Source organism: Peromyscus maniculatus, chromosome X (assembly GCF_049852395.1).
Source record: "Peromyscus maniculatus bairdii isolate BWxNUB_F1_BW_parent chromosome X, HU_Pman_BW_mat_3.1, whole genome shotgun sequence".
Taxonomy (NCBI): domain Eukaryota; kingdom Metazoa; phylum Chordata; class Mammalia; order Rodentia; family Cricetidae; genus Peromyscus; species Peromyscus maniculatus.
Genome location: NC_134875.1, coordinates 31,876,014 through 31,893,492, shown reverse-complemented (window position 1 = coordinate 31,893,492; position 17,479 = coordinate 31,876,014). Strand labels below are relative to the sequence as shown.

The window sequence follows — 17,479 nt, the reverse complement described above, 5'->3', positions numbered from 1 at the left end:
CATAGACAATACTTTGATTTAAAATGAAGTTTGCTTCCCCCCCCCCGTTTAGTCAACTTTTGACATGCTTTCTTTCTGTTTCTCCATGAACACATTTCTTTTTCACTTATGACTAACATGCGGCTTTGTTTCAATAAGTCCTGTTCTTCCACCATTCATCAAAATCTATTAGTAGACATTCCCTGGATTTTAGATGACATTACTACCTCTTCCTCTGATAAGATGTTTTCAGTCGCTTATTGGCACATTATCTCTTCACTCTTCTGCTAATTAAACATCTGAATGTATTGAGAAGTTGGCAAAAACATCAAATGGATTAAAAGCGTTTTTCTAATGTTTTCTATTGGTGTTTCATACTCCAAACAATGAAAAATATGAGTCCAAACACAAATTCATCTTTATCTTACATTTTATTGAATAGTGATTTTTTTTTAAATTATTGGCATAACATACATGGAATCACCTAGTGTTGTGCTTGTTAAATATTAACAAATGCACTAATAGTTTTGCACAGTGACAGGCCTGATCCTATCAACTATGATTCAGACTTATTATGGAAAATAAATTGATTTTAAATAATAGTAATGTCATAGTAATCTTCAAAATTGGATTCTGAAACTAAGCATTGAACTAATTTAAAATTGGTAATCACATTTTCATCTAGTTATGTGATATAGAATTCAAGGTAATCTCTTATATTTAGTAATTGCCTGTTATATAGAGAGCTGACCCTATGAGATTTCCTTTTCTGAAAACAATAGTAAGGCACTGTTGAATTTAGAAAGGTAGCAGGAAAACAGACCAACAATGGCATGAAACCCTAAATTATAATTTGCAGGCAAACCCAGCACACGAGCAAAGATCTACTTACCAATTATCACATTGGATAACACCCCAAACAGTATGTCTAGACTGTTACAAAGAAGTGCAAATGACAGTCACACTGGATGTGTGTATTTTTTTTCTTTTGGCTATTAACAGTTCTTTTATTGTTCTGAATTGGAAGCTGTGGCACCCTACTGACAACCAAGCTCAGGGTGTCAGGTACAAACATATCATATGTTAGCTTATTTTATTTTCAGAGATTGTTTTCTTTACTGGAATAAAAATAAAAGAGAGCAAAAATGGGAGGTCACATTGTCTTGGAAGACGAAACATGGTGTTCATTGACCCTAGGTTTGCTAACCAATTTGGGTCTATTTCAATTGGCTCAATTCATGCTGATGAAAAGCAAGGCTACTGTTTGTTTCTATGTGATCAAGTAATCACCAGTAAATGTTTGCCTATCAGATGTGTGCCCTTGATTGGAAAAGAGAATAGAAAAGGAGATATGAACAAAATGGGAGAAACTCATGTTGGGCTAAACTCTAACAGTACCCATACTATTGTTTTGATAGTAACGGACAATTAAGTTTTGGTAGAGTATCCCAAAGAATTTTCAACCCTGTGTGAACTAGTGAATATTTTCTAAATATTAGTTACTTCCAAATGTATCATCTCGGCTAGCTTCTGCAACACATTTTTACATAGATATTCTCAAGTTCATTTTACAAATAGAGGAAAAGAGGCTGTTATTCCATAGTTTTAGGTTATGTGGGAGTCACATTAACATATAGTGTTCTGTTTAGAAATCTTAGTTTAGCTGAGCGGTGGTGGCTCACGCCTTTAATCCCAGCACTTGGGAGGCAGAGGCAGGCGGATCTCTGTGAGTTTGAGGCGAGCCTGGACTACCAAGTGAGTTCTAGGAAAGGTGCAAAGCTACTCAGAGAAACCCTGTCTCGAAAAAAAAGAAATCTTAGTTTAATGTCACCATCTAAGCACTGAGTATTACTAGAATTGACATAAGCTGCAGGATTTCTAAGTCCCTGACTATATAAAGGTATTCAGAGCATGTGAACCAACTAAGGTAAAAAAAACTCAGACAACTTTGTTTCCAAAGTATACTTTGGCACCTACAATCTATATGACTCTGGACAAAGCAATTTTACTCCTGGACTCTGAGTTTCCTTACCTATCAGTTGTGGGGAACAACATGTTCCATAAAGAGTTGCAAGGTTCATATATTGTAATGATTCTAAATACAACACTGTATGCGTTCAGAGTAATATGAATATAGACTGAAGGATCTCATACTAAAGTTATAAGAAAGAAGGATAAATACTTCATGATTCCTCTTATATGAGGAATGTAATCAAACATAAAAGTAAATGACATAACAGTATTTTCCAGAAGATGTGACATGTGGCTATGTGGAGTCATTCATTCAATGCTATAAAGTTATCGATAATGAGCAGTCTCATGTGTATAATAATATGCACTCAAAATTTCATTACATGGTAGATCTTAAAAATTACAAGGATTCAGAAGGTAACTTTGGGGGTGCTAGATATATTGTAGCCTTGATAATGGTCATTAAGACTTTTAAAATTATTATTTTGTTTTTTATGCCATTTGAAATCCAGTAAAGTTGGAAACATAATTACGAAGAATTTGCACACTGTCTAGTTTGTAGCTAGTTGATAAATGTTGGGTATTTTTTTGAGACAGGGTTTCTCTGTGTAGTTTTGGTGTGTGTTCTGGGTCTCACTCTGTAGACCAGGCTTGCCTCGAACTCACAGAGATCCACCTGGCTCTGCCTCCCAAGTGCTAGGATTAAAGGTGTGTGCCACCACCGCCTGGCTAGCTATTATTATTACGACAAGTTCTGGACTATAGAGACTACAAGATATCTAGGCATAGAGTCTTAGAGGTGGGTGCCAATGGTTTACATTCATAGTTTAAAATGAAATAGCCTTAATACTGTTCAGCACAATCAGTTCATTGGAATGTGTTCAATTAGGAACAAACTTTGAGTAGATAGGACCCTATGTGATACTGAGTTGGTAGACACTATATTAATATGACAGAAACTTTTCATTCATTGAATCTTATTGATTTATAGATTTGTTATCGCTTGGATACAAGCTAGATTGATGTTTAATTTTTTCATGATTATAGAATAGAAGATCTGTCAATGCTCAAAAGTCCTACTTCTATGACAATTGCAAATTTAGATAGAGATTAACAAAACCTCAAATAATGTACCTAAATATATGTTAATGGATTTTTCACACATTACCTTAACTAAATTATTTTATTTTATTTCAAGTAATATTCATTTCAACACTGAAAACTACATAGATGAATATCAAGTAGCAGCCTTAATGGGTAGTGAGTTGGACCCACACACAACTCATAAAATACAGTTATAGTTTAGATTTTCTTCCTTTCAATTCCATCTGGAGGCATATGCAGTCTAGGCTCACTCTCACAACCAAGTGATGATTATTTAATTAATGGGTTGTTTGGGAATGCAGAGGTATAGTCAAAAAAGAATTATTAGGAATATCTTTTCTGGTGCTGCATCTTTTGTCCCCAACCAGATCTTCAGACGAAATGGGAGGACCGTAAATAGAATAAATGCTGTCAATTCATTGCTTCTTGTCTTTTATTTTCCTACTTACTAAATACTGCATCATGCTGGTGATATTCAAAACATGAGGTTCTTTGATCCATGAGCTTACATGTGTTCATAACTCACCCATGGTGCTCTTTTCTAGATACAGAAACATGACTATAAAAGAGCTTGTGAATAATTACTAGTTTTAATTGTGACTTGTTATGAAGAACAATTCCTGGAAAACCATTCTCTTTTAGGCAATTAACTTATTGATTTTGCCAACAATTATGAACATAGACCACTAGAACACTTTCTCCAAGAGTAGCTGTGACAAATATGGAGAAATATTTAAAAGACCAGAGAAAAGGGTCATTATGATTACACATCCTGTTCTACATTTTTAACATTCTGCCATAATCTTTTTGCAATACAGGTACCACTTTGCTTCCTTTAAAGTAGAGTGAGCCAGACAGTGGCTGCACACACTTTTAATCACAGCACTCAGGAGGCAGAGGCAGATAGATCTCTGTGAGCTCAAAAAATAAATAAATAAAAAGAAAAGAAAACATTTAGGGTGTGGAGAGTTGGCTCAGTGGTTAAGAGCACTGGATACTCTTCCAGAAGGCCCGGGTTCACGTTCCAGCACCGACATGATAGCTCATAACTGTCTGTAACTCCAGTTCCAGGATATCTGACACCCTGATTCAGGAAAAACACCAATGCATTTTTTTTAAGTTAAAAAAGATCAAGTAGAGTACAGTGAAATCTTCACGATTTGACTGGAGATTCTATAAAAATGATGTTCTGTGTGATCTGGTCCCTGTCCACCTTTGAGTATAGTGCTTTCCAACCTCCACGAAAGCTGTGTTGGACAGATTAACCTCAAAGTTTCTACTGTTTTCAACATCCTTCCCTGGAACCATGTGAGGCCTTCCTTATCTCCCAGATTCGGTTATGCCCTCCATGCACATTTATTCACCCTCAAAACTTTATGACACTCTTCCTATTTTAAAATATGTAAGCATTTGTCAGGATCTTTGTTTAGTATCTGTTTTTGTTGTTGGAGCACAAGCTTCAAGAAAGCAGAAACTTACCTTGTTTATTGTTTGCTCTCGAATGCTAAGAAAACACTTGAAAAAAAGGCAGTAATGAATGAATGAAAAAATCTGAGTACTCAGCATGGAACTTTTGACTGAAAGGTAGACATTTGATATAACACGTGGATCCATGCTAACCAATTAAACTTTATTCAAAGCTGGGAGTCTCTAGTTCTGTGTTCTCCAGTGAGTAGCCTGATGTGGCTATTGTACATTTGAGATGTTACTAGTGGGACTGAAAACAGCTGGATTTTATGTTAAAATACACATGGCTACTGCATAGACAGTGAAAATTTGATGTTTCCAAATCTTTAGATATTGGATGATGTTTAAATTAACCCAGACATTATAAAATGGTTTAAATTTTTTACCATCAGATTTATTACTATTTTGCCCATTGTATGTTCTATCATTGATTTTTATAGTTAAAAATTCATTTTCCATTGTAACATTTGTAATTTGTGTTTTCTTTTGCATTTAATTCATTAATCCAGCTGGGATATATTCATTCTTCTTGCTTTTTTAGGTACATGGTATAAATTAAAAATCTAAATTTGTTTCTTAATAGTTGTCCCAACACCATATAATTCATAATAATTCTTTTTCCTGCTGACATTTTTTGGGTTTGTATATGTGGTGTGCATATGTTTGTATGTATTCATGTGTCTATGTGTACATATGTATGGGTATGATTGTAGAGTCCACAGGTTGATATTGGCTGTCTTCCTCAATCGCTCCCTACCTCATTTAAAAATTATTTGTTACTTTTTAATGTGTGAGTGTGTGTGTGTGTGTGTGTGTGCATGTGTGTGTATTTGTGCATGATCATGCACGAATGTTGTATGTGTGGGGGACATGCACACTATGCTGTTAACGTGGAGGTCAGAGGACAACTTTGTGGCATTGGTTCTGGGGATTTGGACATTGAACTCAGGTTCTTCATGTGCTGAGCCATCTTATTGGATCTCCTCTTTATTGTTTGTTTATTTTGTTTTCATTTTTTGAGACAAAGTGTGTCACTGAACCTGGAGTTCATGGAGCAATTTGGCTAGGCTAGCTGGCTAGCAAGTGCTAAGGACTGTCCTTTCTCTATTCCCCCAAAAGTGAGATTTCAGGTGTGTGTTGCTACTCTAGGCCTTTATGCTTTAGCATGGGTACTGGAGATCAGACTCAGGTCTTCAGGCTTCTGTGGTGAGCACTTTACTGAGCTATATCTCCAGCTCCTTCACACTGACTTTTTGATGCTGGTTTAATGATATAATAAATTTAAATTTGTGCCTGGGCATGTGATTGTGTTGATCTGTCTATTCTTATATCAGCAATGGGTTTTTTAATTTTTTTTTATTATGGGTGCTTTGTAATAGACTTCATTGTTGATAGCTTCCCTTACTATTTGTTTTAGCTATTTGGATGCAGCTAATACTTTGCTTATTTTTTTTCTCCCTGGGCTTGTAAAAGTTGGTGATCATATTCTCAAAATTTCAATTCAAGACACATGACTAACAAATCATAAGGTGGTCCCATGATGTATGTCTCCTGCATGCATAGGATTCTGCAGATGCTAAGTGCTTAAAGGGATAACTTTGGTCACAGTATTTGAAAGAGGTGTGACTTTTATAGTAATTAGTACTTAGAATAAGAGACCTTTCTTTTTTTATATAGGAAAAAAAATCCCAAGTTTATTTGTTCTCAGCTTTTACTCTTCGAGGACCTCTTAGGTAGTTTACAGGGAAGCTGTGTCACCTACATATTCAGTGTAGCCCAATTACTTACTAAGAGTCACAATACATTGAGATCAGAGTGTAACTAAAGTCAAAGCTGCAGGATGTAACAGTGGTTCTAATGAATATTCAATGGTGATTAGGATGCAAGAAAAATCCCAAACAGTTTTAATTATCAGGTGTAATATGGAGTAATCAGGTAGCAGCTACTTGAAACAACTGCTTGAAAGTGATATATTTTTGATTGGAAGATTTCTTAAGAATTGCATTTTAAAAAATTAGGATTACTTTTTTCAGGAATGCTCAATTGGCACTTTTTGATTTAATTAAAACACATACAAATATACAAACAAAGATACTAATCATTTATCATAGTCAGCTAAACGAACTCTGCCATTTTGAGAATCTGGAAAGCTGAGATCACCAAACTAAGGACCTCTAATGTATTCTTTGGGTTAGTATATAAATATTGTAGAAATGGAATTATTGGTTTAAAGTCCTAGTCATGGGACTTTTAGTGGTTATTCAATTTATCTTTCTTTCTTAAAGCAGAGACCAATCTATATTTGTCATCAATATTATCTTAGTCTCACTAAAAGAAAAATGGTAATTGAAACTCTCATGGAGCTTTCTAACCCTAGTCCCTAAAGAGACACTCATAAGCTATGCTTAGCTCTTATCAGGCTTTTGATTTTCAATTTGCATATAGATACACAGTTTGAAGGAATGTTCAGAGGTCAACACACATTCAGTAAAATCTTCTATTTTTTTTGTAGCCACATATTCCATAGACATTGAGAATTGGTGATTCAATAATTCATTAATGTTTAATTGATCCATTCATTAAACATTTTTGGCTGCCTTCATGTGACCTTGAAGCCATAAAGATGCTTGATAATTAAATATTCCATTATTTTTATTACTTGATAAAGTCAGGAAACTTATTTTGGCCTGACTTTAATTGATCCAGAAATTATAAATGCATAGGTTATTAACATATTTTGTGAATATATCTCTTCAACCAACACATCAGATAGTAAATCTCTATAGTATACCAATGAGGTGCATCACCTGGCCTTACACTCAAAATCTCTCGGTTCCTTGCCATATAATCTTTATAAACTTAATTTATTTTTCTGTGCCTAGTTTGATAATTTGTAAATATCATCAATTGAGGTTCCTACACCAAAGAGGTTACATTAGATACCTCACATAAAATTCTTAGCACAGTGCCTGGTTCATAGTAAATTTGCATACAAGTAGCTTACTGTCATTATCAATTATATTTGGCAAATAGCTATGGCACATGTGTCATGCCTGACACATATCAAGTAAAACAGAAAGATATGTAATTAAGTATGTGACTGTATGGTGTATACTATAAGCACCAGTAGAGATGGAGGAAGCAAAAGTCAGAGACTTCATGGGAGATGTGGACAGAGAAATATGAGTGAAGAGAAAGCATCCCAGAAAAGATGCATATAATAAAAACAGGGAAAGTAAACAGGAGTCTTAGAGGGCCATAAACCTTGGCCAAGCAGTTGATCTATATACCATTCACTTGAAAAAGAAAAACTTATTCTGCATCCCAAATGAGGTTTTCAGTTTATATAGGTAGGAATTAGTATTTTTACAAATAAAGTGGTGTATTCCCCCAATCTCTCCCCCTCCCTCTCTCTGTTGTCCTCCATTATATTTATTGTGGTTACTTTAACTATCTCATTTAATACATATAACCACATTCTATGCACTTAATTCTAATTTCCCATCCATAACATGTAAAGGAAGAAACTTCTTTTGCTTGTGTTTGTGTATATGATGTGCATGTGTGTGGTGTATACATGTATGTATGTGTGTGTGTGTGTGTGTGTGTGTGTGTGTGTATGCGTGTGTGTGTGTGTGTGTGTGTATGTGTGTGTGTGTGTGTTTAAGCATATATGTAGAGGACTGAAGCTGACTTTGTATGTCTGCCTTAATTACTTTTCACTTTTTTTTTTATTGAAGCAGAGTCAAACAATCCAGAGTTGACCAATTTGAGTTACCTTAGTTAGGGAGATTGCTACAGGGATTCCTATCTTTGCCTAAACACTAATTGCTGTCTTATGGGTTTAAGCTCATTATTTGGATAGAAATGATAAGAAATGTAATTGTCTCACAAATACAGAAAATAGGACCCACATTTAATAATCTATTTCATTTTAACCCAAGATACTGTAATTAGAAAAGCAGTTTGTTAATTTCTTGTTTTCTTGCCTAGAAACTATACAAAAGTTATGTTAAACTGAATTATCACAATGACCTTAAGTTGTCAGGTGCTAATGTACACACAATGAAATATTTTCTTTGTTCTTCATTATTTAATTATTTAGAGCTCCCTCCCATGTCTCTTAGTAATACTTGATGACTTTCAGAGGACACATACAATTTGTAATAAATTTTTGTATTTAAGAACGGAACATGATATTTTATTTATTAGTTTTTGAGACACACTCTGTATCTATTTGTGGTTTACAATTAAATGAGATACAATACATGAAAAACATTTGGAACATTGCCCAGGCATAGTATTTTTCCATAAACAATATCTTTAAAATATTATTGAAATTTAAAATAGTATAACCCCATATATATCAATAATATAGATACTTAGGATTCTTAATTTTGCCCTTGGCCAGATTGGTCATTGCTGTGCTAGAGGCAAGTCTATTGCTTTCTTACATGAATGTTTTGTAAGTAACTCACCTCCATCATTGTCCAAGTTGTCTCCACAAAGCATTTCCATGACAATGTTGCAGCCTGTCCCACTCCAACCAACCTGACACACACAGTGCCAACCATTTTGATCCAGGGTACATCGACCATTTCCAAAGCAGAGCCCTGGACAGCCATCTGAAAAGACAGCAGGGAGTAACAATCAGAGATATCAGAATGGGATTGGCCAACAATGATGTATCTGCCCACAGGGAAGAACTTAATCATCTGGGCTCCGTTCAGATGAGGTGCTGAATAAATGCAAGAGGAGCTTGCTTACTTGCAACACCTTCCCAGGGAACTTGTTATCCCTGACTTTGCAGTGTTTTTCCTTAGAGAGCCAATTAAGTGTTATTAATGCTAACCCCAATTCCCAATCTCTGGTTCATATAGGAGGAAAACTGTGGTGGGGACAAGAAATGTTTTTTTGTTTCTTTTTGAAAAACGTATCTCCTCATCTCTATCAAAACTGGATAGATGATGCTGTATGTAGTTATGACTAGTAAGTTGTAGAAAGACAGCAGTTTCTATGAAGAGAAACTTTTTTCAACTACTTCTAGCCTGTGATGATTTCCCCCCTGTGATCTAGTGCTTCAGGACATAGGTATGCTGGTTTGTAATTCAGACCACACCATGGTGTATTTGCTTATTCCTTAGAAATGTGCTGCACTTGTTTTGTGTCTATTCAGATTTTTAAGATTATTATTGATCTGAGGGCCAAGCACTGGGAATTTTACTTCTACAGTATTTCTTGTAAAAGCCAGCATATTACTGTGTTTATAATAATAACATTAAGTACTCAGAAAATTATTATGGGATTAAAATATGCTACACATAGACTTTTTTAATTCTAGAGAATAACTGGAAAAATATAGTCACGAGAAAGTATAGTATTTGAATATTTTTAGTTAATTACTAAAGCACAAACACAGGCAATGATACTTCTTTAGAATTAGGCTTCTTTTTTTTTAGTACCTGCTTGAAATGTGTCTTACTCTTTCTATGAATAGTTCAGAGGTAGGCTCTATCAAAAGGAAACTATGCATGTTCTAAGTGATCAGTGGTAGATATATGGACACAATAATAAAATAATAATAATGATATACATATATTGAATATTTTCCCAATAGTCATACACGGCCAGACCTGGCTTTTTCTAGGAGTAGTCCAATCAACATTTACTATATGTCTTCAAAAGAAAATTTCAGAAGGATAAGTATAAATGTAGGTTTAAAAATATTATAGAAGTAACCTCTTCTTCTTTCCAAATGGTTTTGCAAGTAATTATCAATAGCCCAGAGAAAGGAACTAAAACTTTAAATTAGCAGATGTCAGACAGAAAGAATGATAAGTTTTATGAGTATCATATCTCCTAGTCATGACACAGAGTGAGTATACGTAGCCTTGAAAAAGGAATTTCTCTACTTCTCTTCTAATGGGTACTCAATGGAGAAAATAAAACTCAAGGTGATTTGGGACAGAAAAACACCACGTATTTGACAGAAAATCCCTTGTGTTTCTGTCAAAGGCAAATCCCTGGAGGGACAAAAGATAAGGTACTTATAGGGGAAAATTCTGCCCTTAGAAGGACAGAAGAATGTTATATGTGGACAGAGAAATATATTGTTTTGAAGAATACTTCACCTGTGTACCTCAACATATTTTATTTAATAATTGTCTGTAGACATGTATGTGTATATGTGCAACCTCCCCCACATTTTTTTTTTACAAAAGAACGCAGAAAAGGAGTCCTTAAAATTGCCAGCCTATTGTATGCTGTAGCAACAGTGACTTGGGTGTTAGAAAAACAAGTTATCATCCAGTCTCATTAGTATAAACACAGCAGTATTACATTTAAATAAAGTTACCCAAAGTAAAAACCAGAGAGAAACTAATCAAGCAACCAAATGAAACAAAGAAACAAAACCAAGACACCACCCTTGTTTTCCCACATGCACATTTCTTTGAAAGCACATTTCTGCTATTAAGAAAAAGTCTTACCTCGAACAGCATCTAAGTAGTGAGCTAAAGGGGGAGTAAAAAGAATGATTGAATAAATTTCTGGGAGACCAAAATTATACAACATATACTAATGGTTTACCATCTGTTGTCTGCAAAGAGAATGGCAAACTATGCCTTGCTGAAATGCCTGAAGCTCAAAAATTGGTACACTGCCCTGTGTATTTTGTGAATAATATTTTCTGTGGGAAAGTTATTAATGTCTTTTCTGTAAGAAACACTATTAGGCTTCCTTAAAAAGTGTCATATTTCACTAAAAGTATAAGAATTTCATTTTTCACATTTCAGTAATAACTTCTATGAAAGAGGACTAGCTTTATCTTCTTTTTTTTTGGTTTTTCGAGACAGGGTTTCTCTGTGTAGCTTTGCGCCTTTCCTGGAGCTCACTTGGTAGCCCAGGCTGGCCTCGAACTCACAGAGATCCGCCTGTCTCTGCCTCCCGAGTGCTGGGATTAAAGGCGTGCGCCACCACCGCCCGGCTAGCTTTATCTTCTTATTAGGAATGTCTTTAGAAGGGAGTTTTGGAGCAACCACCTTTGGTAATTATCATAATATTTAGTCTCATGTGAAGGCAATAAACTTACTGTAGTGCAGAATGTAATTACTTAAGCTTCATCTGAATCACCCCTCACCACCTTTTTAATGAATCTTAAATATTTCCACAGTCATAGATCAAGACTTACTGTACCTGTAGTAGAATAGTAATGCAATTTATTTAAATCATATGTACGTATATATTACATATACATATATATTATGCATTGCTTTGACTGATCCAACCATTGCAACAAAATCATATCACCTAAAAGTGAAAGCCATAATACAGTATACTAGGAGAAAAATGCTGACAATGAACTGCATATCAAAAACCTTACTCAAGGCAGGCTAATGTTCAGGAGTATATTAACACAAACCCAAATAATAACTTTGTGTGTAATTTTATGTATATATATTTGGGTTTGTCTCTTTTCTTTTAAGAGAGAAAACTATGAAGTTTGGTGAGTAGGAAGATGGGAGGTTTTTGAAGAGTGAGGAGAGAAGAAAGGATATACTAAAACATATTACACAAATAATTTAAAAATAAAAAGAAATTACCAAAACCAAAAGATAACTGTAGCCTTTGGTTGGCGTACATTTTTTTCTAGTAATGGAAATGCCAATGGGACACTGTGACCCATGTCTTTAGTAGAACAATGGGAATTGTACAATTGTATTTATTCCATTGTACATGTACAATGGTTAGTTTTGAATGTGACTTGACACATCTTAGAATTATCTGGGAAGAGAGTCTCAATAACATATTGTTTGGATCATGTTCATCTGTGGGAATGCCTATGGGAGATTATTTTGATGAGATTAATTGAGATGGGAAGATCGACCTAATATGGGTGGTATCATTCCCTATGCAGGGACACTGAACTGTATAAGAAAGGAAAAAGTGAGCTGAGCACAAGTATGCATACATTCACTGTGCTCTGTTTCTGACTATGGATATGATATTCCTAACTTCTAAGAGCTCCTGCTAATGTGACTTCCTTAGTATGATAAATTTTAATCTGGAACTGTGAGCAAAAATAAACTCTTTCTCTCCCAAGCTGCTTTTCTCAAGGTATTTTATCACAGAAACCATAAATACAATTAAGGCAAAATACAAGAAAACTTTGTGGCAGATATGTACATAAATAGAAGGTTTTGATCAAAAAACTATTTTACATTAGAAATCTTAAATATTAATAATATCTTTTATATTGTGAATATTGCATGATATGTTAACTATTACATAGGTATCCCCCTGTCTACAGAGTGTTCTGTCTGGGCACAGCTTGAAAATTTGTAAATTGATGACAAGGCTGTGAGAAAGGGTCAATACTTCAGCATAAACTCTGTACTACTAAACAAAGATAGACAATTGAATATAGATGTTCTATTGATAATAGGTCAGGAGTGCCTTTTTCATATACATTAAAGGCAGCCTCTAATGATATCAAATGGGTTCTGATAAAGTAGTCCCATTTAATGAAATTGCCTGTAGGTGCTTTCAACAAAAATAACCTATACTTTTCAAAAGGAAAAATGGACAGTGAATGTTACTGTCAACAAAAGCACTTATCTTATTAACTAATGACACTTTATTCCAATGTGTCATCTTTCATTGAGTAACTCAAAGTGGTTGAAAGCAGACAATATAAGGAGCACTGAAGTAATGAGAAAAGAAATGACAGAAGAAATCAGTAAAATACTATTAAAGAAGAAACCTTCCAGTTCACAAAACAATTGTAGCCAGTGTTTCCTTTCCCCTTTTCTCCAACTTCAAATTCTATGAATATCATGGCAACTGACTCACTAGAATTGCCTTACTTGTTCAATTATCCCAACTTACTTTAGTCAAAATATGGTGATACTTACCAATTGTGCAGTGGTCGCCCTCCCATCCAGGGCTACACTCACATTTTCCATCTTTGCATTGACCATGCTCAGCACAGTGAGAGTGACAGGAACGTTCTTCACATGTTGGTCCTACCCAGCCTTCTTCACATTGGCATATTCCCCTTGAGCAGACCCCATGGCTACCACACTCCATGGTACAGAGCTCTGTGGAAATTCAAAGAAGGCATGTTAACACATTTAGTTAAAGCCAACAACCATTCCTTTCTAAAGGTATCAGAATGAACAACACATCACAGGCTACACTGATAACAAAATATCACTTACATTTCTTGTATCTGAATAAACATACAAGGGACTTTCCAAAGAAGGTAGTCAAGATTTTATGTATAAAATAAATTTTAGGGCAAATTGATTTGAAGAAGTCTATAAAATGATGATGTCATCAAGACTTAGAAAGGAAGTGTTTGTCCAACAAACATCTGAGAGAATTCCTTAAAAGTTCATTAGAATCACAGATAATATTGAGTTATTTTATGATACTATATGTATTCACAGTGGATGATGACACAGTAAAATAGTATTCTAAGCTTACTTAGGAAGACAACATTGAAAAAAACTAAGATAATAAAATTTATAATACACAAAAGGCAAAGCTCCCAATGACATCAATCAACTGGTTTCTCTGATCACACAATCAATATTTGTATTTATTTTAAGCATATGAAATGACTCCTGGTTGATTAAAGTACACAGCCTTCTTTTCTTGAAATGCTATTCAGTGTTTAGCCAATATAATGATGGTGTGCGCTGTCTTTGCTGAAGTTGTCTGCTTTGTCTCCTTGACTTTTTGATGAGAAATGTTGAATATTAATAAAATCCTGACAGTAGATAAACCAAAATAAGAGCTTGGCAAGCTTCTTTCTTATCTAATTCTTCTGCTAAAGGAAAAGGGACAAAAGCTTATTGAAGGAATCCAATATGTTTGGGTTTTAATGGTCATACATCCTTGAATGGAAAAAAGGGTATTCTGGAAGTTGAGTTGTCATTTTTATAGTCTAAAATTTGAAATTAATTTTGATATTAAGAATTATTCAGTAACAATAATATTAATAAATTCTATAGAGATCATGATAATTTTCAGGATGGGACAATACCTTTATGATAAAGCAATACCTGTAGAGATTTTTAAATCTGGATTGATTTGGTCACTAATTTATTAATGTTTAATATGTATATATAGTATGTGTGTTCACATATATGTAACTGCATATATGCAGGTATCCATGCACATGTGTATATCTATGTGTGGAGGTCAGAGTTTGATGTTACATAACATTGTTGATGGCTTGCCACTTTATTCACTTAGGAAGAGTCTCTTGCTGAACCCTCAGCTCACCATTTTGGCTAATGTAGTGATCCACTTTGCCCCTAGGATCCCCTGGCTCTGCTTCCTGAGTGCTGTGGTTACAGATGGACTCCCTGCTTTGTTATGTGGTATTGAAGATAGAAACTCTAGTCCTCAGTCTTGCAGAACATGCCGTTTATCCACTGAGCTATCTTTCAAGCCTCTGATTATTTTTTGCAGGCTTGGGATTGATGGAAAGTAATGGGTTTGAAATATGAAATAAGAATGTCTGAGCCAGGCGGTGGTGGCACATGCCTTTAATCTCAGCACTTGGGAGGCAGAGCCAGGCGGATCTCTGTGAATTCGAGGCCAGCCTGGTCCACAGAGTGAGATTCAGGATAGGCTCCAAAGCTACACACAGAGAAACCCAGTCTTGAAAAAAACAAAAAAACAAAACAAAACAAAAGAATGTCTGATATCTCTGGTTAATATCTTTGAACAATTTGTTAACATGCTCTGACTTGTGTTAAGTATATACCAGGAGGAATAATATGTACATCTCTAGTGGCTGGTGGACTGATTGGAGATATATTTTAGAGGTATAATCAATGGGAGTTTATCAAGTTTCAATATGCTGGTTAAAGGAAAGTTTAAGTTAATAAAAATAGCAATAAATGAATGGATAATGCTGCTATGTATGAAATGAAAAATGTCTGGGGACTCACAAGGAGAACACCAAACATTAGCTTTATGATATGTATACTGAGTTACATGAAAATATCAGGTAATTACTAGAATATATGTATTTGACAGGCTAGGTCTGGAGATGTAAATTTGGCAATCTTAATATATAGGCAATGGAAATAGTTGGAACACTGAAAGAGATATATGATAGCAGAACCTCTGAAATGTACTCTGAAATGTTCAGTGATTAATAAACTAAGTAAGCTGTTATGAAATTGACACAATTTATTATTTGCTAATAAAAATAATATACAAAAATATCATGAAGAAAAGAAAGCACTATTGAAGGATACTGGGAAAAAGGCAATGCGATTTCAAAAGAAATCCAATGGGACTATGGTTTACTTTTGTCAGACACAGTATGAGAAGTGCCCACTAGATTTACCCAACAAGAAACTCTCAATGAGTTTAGAAAGAGCTGTACTGATAAAGTAGTAGCTGTAGGGCCAGATTGGACTAAGTAAAAATAAATGGAAAGCCATTTGCAGGTTCGCCAGGTCATACAAAAAGTCTAGAACACTGAAAAATATATTTTAAAAGGTGAGCATTTTCCTAAGTGGTGGCTTAGATAGAATTATCTTGCCCTAGCATGAGATCCATACATCTTGATTCCACATTTCTGATAGATAATTTGATCTTGCAACAGCAGTTCTTATGAATCTGAAATCATGATCTGCTCCCTTTCATAGTTCCCCATGACATTAAAAAGTGAAAGACCTTATTAAGATGAGAGGCCTGATTAAACAAACCTCATCAACGCAAGACTGAAGAAACATTTCGAAGCATACAAAGAAAGAAGCATTGATTAAATGACAGAAAATGATAACTAAAAACTTGTGAGCTAGGACATAATGTAGAAAGGAAATATTATTGTATAGTAATATGAAATGGAATGTCCTAAGTGAAATACTTGTAAAGTTCTGTATTATTGATGAGATAGGCAAGAAATACTTTATCAAGGTAGTATATAAAATTTAATTATAAGACCTGGTTTCTAATAATAGAATCCAATATTTTTTACTATTTCTTTCTAATAAAAACTAGAACATATAGATAAAGTATATATTTAAATATTTTGGAAGATAGTAGATTTCCCAAGGTAATAAAGAATTACTGTATCAATCTCTAGGCAAAAAAAAAAAAAAACCTCAGTGAGATGATTCTGACATTCATGGATGCTTTTTCCTGTAGCAGTGTTTGGTAGATATGGTAGAGGAAGATAGAGAGGCCTAGAAGCTGGGTTAAGCTTTGCTAGTCTTGTGGGGGCAGAACACACCTTGAAAAATCGATAGGCATTGGTTACTCTCCACAATTCTACGGTAAAGAAAGGAGGAGCAGATGGATAGATTATAAGAGCCAGAAGTAAAGGTGAAAAGATTGTATGACACAGAGGTGAGAGATGACTCCAGGGAAACTGTCTTCCAGACACAACAAGACTGATATACATATGGACTCACAGAGACTGTGAAAGCATGCGAAAGTCCTGCCCAAGTTCAGTACAGACAGGGTCCCAGCAAAGACAGAGGGAAGTAGACATGTGCTCCCGTCTTTAACCTAGAAGCTATCTGCAATTGATACCCATTGGCAAATAAAAAATCACCTTTTCTCCAGCTGAGTCTCACTGCGTATATAAACCACACTTTAGGGTAGGCTATATGCCTAGGCCCACACAAAACAAAGACAATGAATTTTTTGTAGACCTTTTATTTCACTTTGCTTTGTTTTGTCTTTTTAGTCTTCTGTTGGTTTTGGTTTCTATTGTGTGGATTTTTTCTTCTTTTCTGTTCTCATTTTGTTTTTTAGAGAGGAACAGAGGGACACACAGAGAGAACACAAAGTTGGATAGGTATGGAGGTAGAGAAGATCTAGGAGGAATTGGAGGAGGGAAAAAGCATAATGAAAACATATTGTATGAATTTTTTCAATAAAAAAGATGACTCAGCTGAGGGTGGGTTGGGGTAGAAGGCTGGAGGGG

The 17,479-nt window shown here is 34.8% G+C and overlaps 1 protein-coding gene across 1 annotated transcript in view; it reads right to left on the bottom strand.

Moving 5' to 3' along the window:
* The window catches only part of Tenm1 (teneurin transmembrane protein 1), an 827,344-nt gene that overhangs the window by 169,515 nt on the left and 640,350 nt on the right, over nucleotides 1–17,479 (bottom strand). The window contains exons 15-17 of the mRNA XM_006981543.4: nucleotides 13,434–13,619; nucleotides 11,010–11,033; nucleotides 9,000–9,146 (exon numbers count right to left, since the gene is read on the bottom strand). Coding sequence (XP_006981605.1) covers nucleotides 9,000–9,146; nucleotides 11,010–11,033; nucleotides 13,434–13,619 — 357 coding nt within the window. The remainder of the gene's footprint in view (nucleotides 1–8,999; nucleotides 9,147–11,009; nucleotides 11,034–13,433; nucleotides 13,620–17,479) is intronic.